Source organism: Ruditapes philippinarum, unplaced genomic scaffold (assembly GCF_026571515.1).
Source record: "Ruditapes philippinarum isolate M1 unplaced genomic scaffold, ASM2657151v2 ctg1904_1_1_1_1, whole genome shotgun sequence".
Lineage (NCBI taxonomy): Eukaryota > Metazoa > Mollusca > Bivalvia > Venerida > Veneridae > Ruditapes > Ruditapes philippinarum.
Genome location: NW_026866098.1, coordinates 296,406 through 309,497, shown reverse-complemented (window position 1 = coordinate 309,497; position 13,092 = coordinate 296,406). Strand labels below are relative to the sequence as shown.

Below are 13,092 nucleotides of genomic sequence, written 5' to 3'. Positions count from 1 at the left end.
ATTTGAGAAATAAAAAAAAAAGTATTTCAATGTCAATAGCAAGATTCACATACTCCATTGTTTCTTGTTCACATCCATATACTGGATGATAAGCGCTTCTTCTTTCTTCAGTTCTACTCTTTTTAAAACAAATAGCTGATCCGTGATATAGACTTACGCATCCGACGTGTACTTTCTCAAAATGTATGGACAATACTAGTCACTGAAATTTGAAATATAAATGAGCCGCGTCACGACAAAACCAACATAATGCGTTTGCGACCAGCATGGATCCAGACCAACCTGCGCATCCGCGCAGTCTGACCAGGATCCATGCTGTTCGTTTACAAACCCTATTACAAGTAGAGAAACTGATAGCGAACAGCAAGGATCCTGATCAGACTGCTCAAATATTCAGACCCTCAAATATCAGCTTCAATTTCAAAACTGTCTTTTATGTGTAACTGGCCAATTCGAAACTAATTGGTCAAAAATTGTGTACTGTCTCCTGATATGTAAATCTTAACACTTGGTTAAGCCCTGGAAAGAGGTAAATCTTAACACTTGGTTAAGCCCTGAACTTTCCATGCTAATTGTTCACTAAACTTTGTTGATCAGGAGTAACACATCTGTTTTCTTTGTCCTATTTCATATATTTAATGACATGTGATAGCAACATTGTCTGTGAGACTGCTTCAAGATACATGTTTATAAATTCGGTTATGCTATCATATTATGTACCATACTTTGCTCCAGACGACATCTTCATTTGAAAGAACAATGACAAAATAAAACCTAAAATATAACTTACACGTTTAATGATGAAAGTAAGGTGATTTTTCAATTGATGAAATACATCCGCCGGGATCAATAAATAGGCTTGCCAAAACAATAAACCAATAATGAGAAATATATACATTAGGAAGAATTATTCATTCAGCTTTGTTTATAAATTATTTTCTTTTATACAATCATAATAAAGGGAATATTACAGGATTGATGCTATACGCTTGTCGATTGCTTCAAGATACAACCCATCAAAATAGTTCAGGATATTGTTTCGTAAACAAAACTGTAAACTACCAATATCCACAAATTCTCTTTTAAAAAATCAGTATTGCCTGATACAAAACAATATATTTTATAACAATATTTGCTTCTGTGATTTCATCAGTAGAGATTGGTCTGATTGACTGACTACACCAGACGAAACTTGAGGTTTGTGTATATCTGTTAAAGTCTTGGACAATGATGATATTGTAATCAGGCAAGCAGACGATAAATTAAGCTAATACTCATTATCCATTTTGACTGGAAGATGTTTATATTTGCTAGTTTGAAATCGGAGTACCAACAAGGACATATACGTTTTGTAAGTTTTAAAAGATTTTAAGATGCTGTAACTTATTTTTTATGGTTTTATATCATAAATATAATGCTCAAAATGAAGATTTATCAATATAGTTAGTTCCAAAAAGCATTATTTGTAAAGATATTACTAAATTTACATGTCATGTTAATAAAGGGAGGTAATTAGAAATTTATTTTCTATAAAGTCTAAGTCAAATTTTTCAATAAGAAATAAATGCATACACAATGTATATTAATGATTACGAATTATAATATGTACAAATATTTGCAGATCATATTTACATATTCTTCGATGATTGAAAATTGTTTTAGAAGTATAATTATATAAATATATGAAATTTCACTTAAGTGTGGTAACAACCTTATTAACAAAATACAGGATCTTTAACGCACGTATTTAACACAAACAAACTCTTCAGCGTAGCTGTTCAGGGGAAATGAATAAAACTACTTCAACTGCTAAACTTTCTTTATTTTCAATGAACAAACAAAGTAATTTGGAGTGTACAATTATAAACAATATGTAATAACTTTACTTATAGCACAGATGTGGAAACAAAATATAACACATAAAACAACGAGATCAACAATACTAGAGAATAAACTCATAATGCATAATTGCAAGTAATTTACTGTTCTCATTTCGCAATCAAATACCAGTTAGAATCTATGTAAAACTCCCCTACTAATGTGTAATATAAAGGAGAACTATCATAATCCTCACAACGCAATATAACTGTTACATTGTATAATTTAATGCCACCTATAATACATATGAAATCATGACGTCATAATACACAACAATCCAGAAAGTATATCACTCTTTCTTTCGTAATGCCATTTCACTTTTATCTCCAGTCCGTTGTCTGCGCTTTTCTACAACAGATTTTGGCATTGACTTTCTGTCGTAGGCAAGTCCAAAAAATGCAAAAATGTCAATGAAAAGTGTAGAAAAGTTAAGGAACCACTTGAATTCGGCAGTGGAATAATCTTGTGGAAATGTATGATGGTAGTTATGAAATCCCTCGCCCATGGCAACGGTTGCCACTAAACTGTTTTCAGAGGGGTTTATACGGATATCGTATGGTTTCATACCCCATAAATGAGCTAAACTATTGACAAGCCACGTGGCGTTTAATATAGCACAATATCTAAACAAGGCACATATAATATAAGCTGTTATAATATCCTCTCCCCAGAAATACACCGGAACTACAGTCGGCACAACAAAACAGAACAAAACTACAGAAGGAAGATAAAACCTGAAATATAAAATGTATCATATTATTATCTATGTTATCCGGTGCAGTTTGAATCAAATGATGACTTTATTTAACCCTACAGGAAATAACAGACGTTTGTAAATACGAAATATGTGTTTAAGTGTACTGCACTCAAATTATAATATGATGATTCACACACTCCTTACTTATTTTATACAGCACATAATGACATATTATGATTAGTAAATATACTATTTAAGAGGTAAAACACTAAAGATAATTTTATTTTTGGCAAAAGCAACATTTTAAAACGTCTCGAAGTAAAAAAAATTAAAAGAAATATTTGATTACGGTCTCTATATATGAATTACGTTATGTAATAACCATGCGTGCTATATAAATTTATTACAGGATAATTGATCTATAGATTAATTAACTAGCTAAAAGCCAGTATTCAGTTTAAACAGATAAGAATTTGATTGGATTTGCATTTTTTTTTTCAAAACTTTAAAACTACAACTTACTTTCGTTGAAAGCGGAGTACAGGATCGTCCAGAAGATCAGAAATATCGAGTTGTTGCCCCTTCTTTTTCACATCCGAGTGTTTCCTCACCATCAACCAGCCTATGTGAGCAAAGAAGAAACCACGCTTTGCATTGTGCGGATCTGCGTCAGTTTCTGAATATTTATGATGAACTCTGTGATCTCGTGCCCATTCAATGACGTCATTCTAGAAATAAAATAAAGGAAATACTATACTTGATCGTCTTTTTTATCCTTGAAAAACATTACATGATGTAGGAAATAAATAAATGTCATTTACAACTCTGTAGAATGCTAAAATACTACAATAGTGTAATCATTCGCCTTCATATATAAATGAGAACAAGTAGTTTTAATATTATGGAAACTGCATACACGTGTGATTTAGTGTAGTTGTATCCAGCTTTCATTTTCTACAACATTGATATAATACGCATTTAAAAACATTTTAAGGAAGCTAAATGATCGTGCGGTACTTCATTTTAGCTGAAAATACAATAACTTTCAGTACACTTAAACATTTAAGCTCTTGTGTTTGTAATTAAGTCATACAAATCATTGTAAAGGCATATTTTCCTTGATTATATCTCATGTTAAGTTATGGTTAAACAAAAGAAAAATAAAGAAAAAACTAAACTTGTTACAAAAGGAATTAAATCCCATTTTTATTACAAGAGAGACCCTGGCTATGTTTTGTTTTTCTAGAACTATTTAAAACAGTATACACGTTAGACTTCGTGCAATTTCTTTAACATCATTCAATATATTTACCTGATGTTTTTTATAACTATAGATAAAGACAAAAGTAGTACTATCAGCTTAGATATCCCTTAAATCCTTAGTTATAGCATATAGCATTATTTCATAAATAAGTCTCTTGTGATCCTCCGGCCAAAGACCTGCACTCGGCGTACACTAAAAATAAGGCGAAGTACGTTCCTGATTTTAATGAAATTTCTTTCAGTACAAGTAAAAACGATAAATTGAGCCGCGCTATGGCAAAACCAACAATGGGTTTGCGACCAGCATAGATCCAGACCAGCCTGCGCATCCGCGCAGTCTGATCAGGATCCATGCTGTTCGCTGTCAGTTTCTCTACTGGTTATAGGGCTGTAATCGGATGCGCAGGCTGGTCTGGATCCATGCTGGTCGCAAAATCATTATGTTGGTTTTGTCATGGCGCGGCTCAATTTAGCTACATTGTAGGACAAGTGAACGGTTTTTGTCTTCCAAGAGAAATATTCTGTTAGGCAAGTGCCAGTCAACTGACCTAAAGGTTGTAAAAAAACTGAGCTCAGTCTCAAATTTCGGATTTTATTGGTCAGTCTATATTTTATGTTGGTGTCCGGCCATTCTGAATTTGATATCAGAAAAATTATTTATAACCTCAGATCCACGTGTAAAGTTTAAAAAAATATTTCAAAAAAATTACTTTAGATATTTCTCACAAAATTTTGTCCTAGATCTAGTGCAGTGTTATTGTTTGTGAACTATCGATTAACAGATAGCTTGCATTGCCATGGTAAAAATAAGTGAGTGCAGCATGCTGCACGCTGTTGATATTTAAACCTGTATCGATTTCTGTTTAACAATGAAAAGCAAGTCTTAATATTTCTTTAAAGATTCTGTATTTCTTAGAAATTTCTAAAAAGTGCAAGTGTACCAGGTGCCATATCAGGTTTTCGTGTGGAGATCTGGTGCGAAGACGACAAAACTTTTATATAACTGCTGCAATATCCAAAAAAAATATCACGAGCATCATGTGATTAATATATGTGCGGAATGAATCTCACTGAACAAAACGATAAAGAATGATGTGACATCTGTAGACTAATGGTTGTTATAGCACCATGAGCACTGTAAAGTTATAAACCAGGGCAGGATTTATGTCAGCATATAAGTATTTATATGGTTTATATCTAATAATTACTCGGGTACAACGGTATAGAAAAAAACATCTTCTTGCGATGCTAAAATATCAAATGTATATCACTTTACATGGGCAAAATGATGTTAAATATTGCAATAATGCTAGTTTACATTCAAACTCTGTATATATTTTCTATAAATAAGGTACAATATGGAATGTGAGTACTGGTAAAAAAATATATATCGATTTGAGAAATATCTTATTTATACAAGATTTACAAATACTTATTACATAATATAAGAATTCCCTATTCCATCAAAAAACGTTCTAAAAAGTTATTGTTTTTTGTTTGTTTTGTGTTTTTTTATTTTTTTTATTGGCTAAGATGACTTTCCTATTTTGGAAAGTGGCTGCTATGTCTCAGTATTAAGACTTTAGGACATGTTATACAAGTTTACAAATGCAAGTGATAATATACGGTTATTTGAATAAATTATTTAGATAACTTAATATCTGTAGCATGTAGACCATGTAGTATAAATTTCCACTTTATCTTGATTCTCTATATTGGTGACATGCAGTCTTCAATTAATAAACTGAGAACATACCTGGAATGCTAGTGAGTTAAGCAGGGCAAGTAAAATCCTGAGAGGTAGCTTTGCCTTGTATGACCTATGTGACCAGAGTCTGTGGGCACCTGCTGTAATTCCTATTCCACTTAACCAGTACAAAACCAATGCTGAAATAAATAATACATGCTTATGATATCTTTTGTTTTGTGCTGTTTTACTTTTGTTAATTTTAGTTAGGTCTAAATCTGTAGTGCGTTTGATTAGGAAATACATGGTAAGTTTGACTATTAATTTACTCATGATTGTCAATTGCTCTTTTTCTTTGTTCTTTCATTAAAAAACACACATTTTGTTAAATTAAGATACTTACTCCAAACTAAGGTTTTCAGTTTTGCCTGAGGAAGCAGATATAGTCCATATATTGCTGAAATATGAAGGGCTACCATTAAAACAACATTTCTCCAAACTATCTGTAATGGCGGACGCTTCACTTCCTGTTCCGGTTGCTCTGCTACGATCGGAGCGAGACCGAGGCTGTCTACTGGCACTGTTTCTGCCTCCAACGAGGACATTTTCTCATCTAATCCAGCACGTGGTGACATTTTCAATCTGAAACAAATAATTATGAATAAGGCAAAGTCTAAAAGCGAGTTCATTGACAGAATTTATAATACATAATACTATATGTATTTTATGCACAATCTTAAGCACGTCTCACACAGAATACGGTTGGATACGGTATACTCGGTTATACACGGATTGACTGGTACGAGTATTTAGCTCCAACCGTGCCTGGGGATTAGTTGGTACGAGTTAGACTCGAATGTAGCACGAGTATGTATGAAAAAGGACGGTTATACTCGGTCGAGGAAGGTTTGGAAACGATTTGCATACGAATACATACGATTGTTGCACGGTTCCAGGTACGGTCTAGTACGGTCTGGTACGATTAAACACAATTTTTACTCGACATTCACAGGGTTTACATAGGATCCCGCTGAGTTTTGTTTGAGTTATGCTCGAATTATCACACATTCGTGTATGTTTTGATATAAATTGATCCCTTTTGATGGCTTGGCTTCATAAATGTTCAAACTTCCAACGAAGAAACATCTATGTGAATAATTGTTATAAAACAATGGCAGATGCAACAGATGGCAGGATAAGGGAATTAGAAATCATGATACGACTGATAGACATTGTTGGGCCACAAGCTCACCAGGCTCGGCAGGGCCAGCAGGTTGAAGTGGTCGGAGGGCCTGGATGGCCCTTGTATTTCTTCTGTGCGTGGGAACCGTTTTCTTTGGGTGTATTATAGTGTGATGCAGCAAGTACTCTGTGTAGCAGTTGAGGGTGTCAGCAGGAAGTTGTGATTTTCGTTGTACAGTAAGTTCGTGCTGACGCAGAGGCCGTGTAAGACCGTATATACGAGGCCGGTTAGGCCGTGTATATCCGTACTATACCGTGTCTGTCATGTATGTTTCGTACTTGAACCGTATTGGTCGCATGGCGATCGTTTGAAACCGTATGTACACTCGTGTGAATCGTACCGTGATCGTCCGACATTCGGGTGTTAATCGGGTGGTGGATGTAGGACTTGGGGGCGGTCTTGAACGATTCCATTCGATCTTAATACGGTTTGGCTCACTCGTGGAGTGGACTTCAAATACGGTTGTATATACGGTCTCAAACTGTCTTACACGGGCTCTTACAGTCTTGTGCGGTCGCATATACGATCATACACGGATATGACATACGTACCTACAGTTTTTTTTAAGTTTTAAAAATCATACACGTAATTACATGGCACGGTTGGTTCGGTTGTATGTTCGGTTTTCACGGGTTTCCAACCGTATAAGCCGTGTGTTCTGTGTGAGAAGGGCTTTAACTACACCTGCACACTTTCGCGCACATGATTCTATCAACACTACCACACAATATTACATTATGAGCCTGCTCTTGAGTCCGCTATAAATAGAAAATCTTAATAACGTTCATCGAGGAATATAGATCGATATTTGAAAGTCAATAATAAGATAAGTATGCTGTCATTGAAAAAAGTATGCACGAGACTTTCGAATTTAAACCTTAACTTTTATAGATTATTATATAGATTTTTATTCAAGTCATTCATATATACCACGTAGAGCGTTCTCCATCATTTAAAAGATTCGCTGTGAAAGAATATAAAATTCATAATAGCATCGATTTTAAATATTAACGACGTTCTACAATTTAAAATGAACATTATTTTGACTGTATGAATGTAAACAAATATGAAGTATAAATTATATATATTATACATTTATTGAACAAACATTTTCATTTTTTATAAAATCTATTAAAAGAAATGATACACTGGGTGCATATATTGCACAAGAAATGATCGATTATTGTCTGAACATCCAGCAAAATTCGTTAAAATAATAATAAAATAATTTTCTCTACATTAGATAAATACCCCGCCGATAAACACTCATTTATTTCATATGAATGCTATTTTTTACGAGAGTTCGATAAGGACACGTGAACAAAAGTTTTAGTAAGATTTACTAGACATATGAACAGTTTATAATTAATATTACAAACATACGGTTCATGATTTTATGCCGTGCATGGTATGTGGCATTGTCAAGTGAACGCGCCATGATTTTTATACTGTAAGATAGCTGGCATGATATGAAGTTTGTACCAAAATATCATTTATATAACACGACTTGCATGATAATTCAGCTCTATGTCATTTGAAATATCAAAATAGATATGTAACATTTTCTCGTTCGATTAGCGCTAGTGTTGCTACAACGTAATCTGTATCAGAATTAAATATAAAATAAAAGTAGGCCCTATGTTTACTTGTACTTTTAATAATGCATTTATTTTATTCTGGACCTGAACGAACTGGTTGCTTTTACATTTCTTTGTAGAATCTACAAACTCACTCAATGTCGCTCCAGCCCAGCTTGAATACCACCGGAAACGCAATATATATATAGAATGCGTGTATTGTAAATTTAATATAAAATACTGTAATAAAGATTTGTACTGTATTCATTTTATTTTCCTAAATTATTAAATGAAAGAAATATTATCAATACATACTGTTGAGCAATTTTATTTCCCTCCTCTCTCTATCGAAATCCGTTTACGTTTAAAAAAAAGAAAGGGACATGCGTTGTTTACCGCATGATACGATTATTTGACCTTTGACCTGGCACGACATAAAAACATCATGCGGCGGTAGGAAAAACCGATGATATGCTATTTTTAGGAATTAACTTAATAAATGTATTGCGCGTCAATATAATCATGGTAAACATGTGCATTGCTAGGATAGGTTATTTCTAAAATTAAGATTAATGTATGTTTTATTAGCCGACATGGTTTGTATGTTGTTTATAACACTTTATCATGCAACAGTTAACACATGTAATCTGTAATAAATGCATACATTTAGTTCATCAACATTTAACAGTGCATTTAATATTTCGACATTTTGAAATTATATAATGTTTATTAGCTTTATTGATCTATATAAAATGATTTATTATTAATTACGCACTCTTATTGTGAAATTATATGTTGATCTGATACTAGTAGTTTGGTTCATTCTCCTATTGTTTCACAATCTTAGTTTGTTGATCGGATACACCAAAATAAATACATCCACACGTAGACTTTATACTCTAAATTCAACAACAACTTAACCAGAAAATCAAAGTCTAAGTGATAAAATGACATCACTGGGATGATGCACTTGGATAATGTTAAAAGAATGCTACACTTCAATGTGTTGATCTCAATAATTTTAAAATAAGTGACTGACCTTGAAGGAAGACAGATCATGTGAAAAAAAAATCACTTAGATAACAAAAATTAAAAAAGAGAGTCCAACGATTTAACAAACAAAAAAACTCCCTGAAATGTTATAAAAGGGTGATTTTGAACGTTACTCGAGGCAACAAGGGAGAAATAAAGTGAAACGAGATTAATTCAGTCTTGGTGCCCTTACAATGGTTAACCCTAATCCCCCACCCCCCCCCCCCTAAAAAAAAATGAAAAAAAAAATTTAAAAAGCCCAAAAACAACTTTTCTGTGATAAATGAAAGAAAAAAAAGATTTTTTTTTTACTATACAGTAATACTTATACATTGTACTTATATTCGTGGTAAAAGTATATAGGGAAAAAAAATTATCATTTTTTTCTTTCATTTATCACAGAAAAAGTTGTTTTGGGGCTTTTAAATGTTTTTTGCTGTTTTTTTTTTTTGTTTTTTTTTGTGGGGGTGGGGGGGGGGTGAATCGGTAACCGTTGTATGGGCACCAAGACTGGACGAGCACCGTGGACAGTGTGAGACATAAAGATTTGTTTGTATCCTGTCATAAAATTAATGAGATAATATGAATATGAGGTACTTGTTGTTGGGCTACATTTTACCTGCCGTATGCTTCTGAACTACAAAGTATTATTTTTGTGTATGTTTGCTGTTGTTATTTATTTGTTGTTGTTGCTGTTTTTGTTTGGTTTTGTTGTTGTTTTTCTTTCTTTTTCTTTCTTTTTTTTTTTTTTTTGGGGGGGGTTATGAAATTATCATTTGTAAATATTCTCGCATGTGTCATGTAGGATAATAATCAATGTGCTCTCTTTTTGTAAAAAAAATGCAGATGTAAGTTATTATGGTTACATGTTAACCTACTATATGTATAGTCAGTGAATATGACTTGACCTAGATAATTTGCACAGGCTTGGTCATAAATATAATGCGAATTACGCTTTTTTTCCTCTTGACTTTTTTGGAGTGATGAATTTCTCGGTCCACTCCTTCTCCCAGATCTGCATCTTGTTCACATCCTCCGTCAAGGAAATGGGATCTTAGGGCAAATGCAGTTGACCTCAGTTTATCACTTGCGAAATGACTAAGTTGAGCTTTTGAGGCAGGAAACTGAAGAAACATATGTGCAAAGTTTGGTTGTTTGTATTTATCACTTTCGAGGGCGCTTGGGACAAACCAGAGCTAATTTATAGTAGGAAACATGTTGTGATCCGAGTAAGGCTAGAACCGCGAATGCTGGGATAAAATGCAGACTTCTGTAATATTTTAGCCTAGAATAATGCTTACGATGTAATGTTTAATAAGTAATATAATGCATTTCTCTTTAAGGGCGGTACTGTATCGTTTATTTTTTTTCTCAATGTGACATACCATGTCAAACCAACCAGACATGGGTAAAACAAACAGCATAAATTTACGAGTGATAAAATCATTATTACATAACCATAAATATTTTATTAGTTTCACGTATGTTTTGAAGGATGACTGTACTCATAATATCCAAGGATTTTTGAATTCGGAATGTTTACAAATGAGCCGCGTCACGACAAAACCAACGTAATGCGTTTGCGACCAGCATGGATCCAGACCAGCCTGCGCATCCGCGCAGTCTGATCAGGATCAATGCTGTTCGCTTACAAACCCTATTACAAGTAGAGAAACTGATAGCGAACAGCATGGATCCTGATCAGACTGCGCGGATGCGCAGGCTGGTCTGGATCCATGCTGGTCGCAAACGCATTATGTTGGTTTTGTCGTGACGCGGCTCAAATATTCTTATATAACGATACTTACATTATCCAGTGTTTTACATATGTTTAGTACAGGTTAGTCAGCATTCCCTGTAAACAGTACTGACCTATGGTTTCAGTTGTAGGAAGTTGTAGTCAGCTTCACCTAAGCTAAAATAAGAAAAGATACTAACCAATTGAAACAGTTCAGTAATAATAATAATGATAATAATAATAATAACAACAACTTTATTTTGAGAAGGTGACATATTAAGAGTACATAATAAACATAAACTTATTTCTAATATAGCCTTCTATACATATAAACAGAAAACAGAAATTAAAATAAACAGCAATATAATTACGACAAACACTCTTACAAAATACATAGCATCTTTGTGGATTATAAATAATACGTTATAGAAATTAGTATCTTAACATCGTATGCACATACAATCATCAATCAATGTTAACAAACAAACAAAACGATATAGAGATCTATATAAAATTCTGTTAAAATCAGTTTAAAGTTTTTAGCGCTTTAAGCTGTATTTTTTTTATTAAATAAACCTTTAGTTTTCCCTTAAAAGATGACAATTTACTTTGTAGTTTTATTTCAGTTGGAAATGTACCGCTTTGTATGTAAATGTTTGTTTCAAATAATTTGTCCGTGGCCTGAAGTGAATAAGATCATTATTTTCTGAAGAGCGGAGATTATATCTATCATTATGAGAAAAAACTAGTAGTTTAGATATATATATTGGTGCTGGATTATGTTCACTTTTCCAATAAGGAAACCAGTAAGGCCATGTGGTAATTGCATCTGTTTAAAAAAGTAAGTTGATTTTGGGTTTTGAATGCACTTTTTGTTACATGTTGTTTCAGAATTACTCGAAGTGCCCTCTTTTATATGTTGTACATTTTTTCGGTATCTGATTTGCAGATTTGTCCTTATATAATATTGCAGTAGTCTATTGTTGACAAAATATATACATTATAGTATAACATTTTCATATCATCTGTCAAAAAATATGAAATTAGTTTTAAAAGTGCATTTTTGAATTGAGTTTATTCATAATATTATGAACTTCAGTATGCCATGTTAAAAATTATTATCAACACAAACCCCGAGAATAGTTTGACTTGTTACGGTTTCTAATATAGTGTCATTTATAGCAAGTTCGAGTTTTCTAGCCCGCTTAGTTTTGAATTTTGAACCTAATAGCATACACTTACTTTTTGCTGGGTGCAAAGACATATTTATCTTTTATACACCAATTGTTGACCAAGTTAAAACTTTTTTGGAGTTCTTTTTCAATAACGAGAATATCGGTATCGGATTTGTATGAAGTGGAGTCATCGGCGTACATGTCAATGTTAATAGAATTTGAAATTAATGTCATGTCATTATTATATATAAGAAATAGCAAGGGTCCTAGTATTGAGCCTTGTGGAACTCCAGATTTTCAAAGATCTATCATTAAAATGATAAAGTTTCAGTTTATGCAGTAATATTTCATGATCGACAAGATCGATTGGTTTTCGAAGATCAAGAAATACGGATCCTACGTATTTTCCACTGTCGACTTCTTTTAATCATGTATCAATTAGTAGTGTTAGAGAATTATGGCATGAATGATTCGGACGAAAACCTAATTGATTTTTATATTATATATTTGTTTTCTCGAAAAACGATTGCATTTGGTAAGCAATATGACGTTCAAATATTTTTTGAAATGGTAGGTAAAATGGAGATGGGTCTATAATTACCCGGATCTTGCTTATTTCCTTTTTTATAAACTGAAATATTGTAAGCATCTTTTAATTTATCGGGAAATATACCACTGTATATACTCTTATTTATTATAGATGTTATTGCAGGTGTTATGTAATCACCACAGTCATGTAAAATATTTGGGCTTATCCCATCTAACTCTGTGGATTTTTTAACGCTATTCTTGAGATGATATT

At 33.0% G+C, this 13,092-nt stretch overlaps 1 protein-coding gene across 1 annotated transcript; it reads right to left on the bottom strand.

Annotated features, from left to right (window-relative positions):
• Positions 1 to 1,801: 1,801 nt before the first annotated feature.
• LOC132731311 (acyl-CoA desaturase-like) lies at positions 1,802 to 8,818 on the bottom strand. The gene is made up of 5 exons (XM_060717476.1): positions 8,661 to 8,818; positions 5,929 to 6,167; positions 5,595 to 5,725; positions 3,098 to 3,303; positions 1,802 to 2,612 (listed from the first exon to the last, which is right to left on the bottom strand). Exons 2-5 carry the CDS (start codon positions 6,158 to 6,160, stop codon positions 2,168 to 2,170), a joined length of 1,014 nt encoding a protein of 337 aa, XP_060573459.1. The 5' UTR covers positions 6,161 to 6,167; positions 8,661 to 8,818; the 3' UTR covers positions 1,802 to 2,167.
• Between the last annotated feature and the right edge of the window lie 4,274 nt (positions 8,819 to 13,092).

Coding starts and splice junctions, on each gene's coding strand:
- LOC132731311 (XM_060717476.1), bottom strand. CDS start 6,160: ATGTCACCACGTGCTGGATTAGATGAGAAAATGTCCTCGTTGGAGGCA. Junction 5,726..5,928: donor ACTGAAAACCTTAGTTTGGA/GTAAGTATCTTA, acceptor TATTTATTTCAG/CATTGGTTTTGTACTGGTTA. Junction 3,304..5,594: donor TTAACTCACTAGCATTCCAG/GTATGTTCTCAG, acceptor TTTTATTTCTAG/AATGACGTCATTGAATGGGC.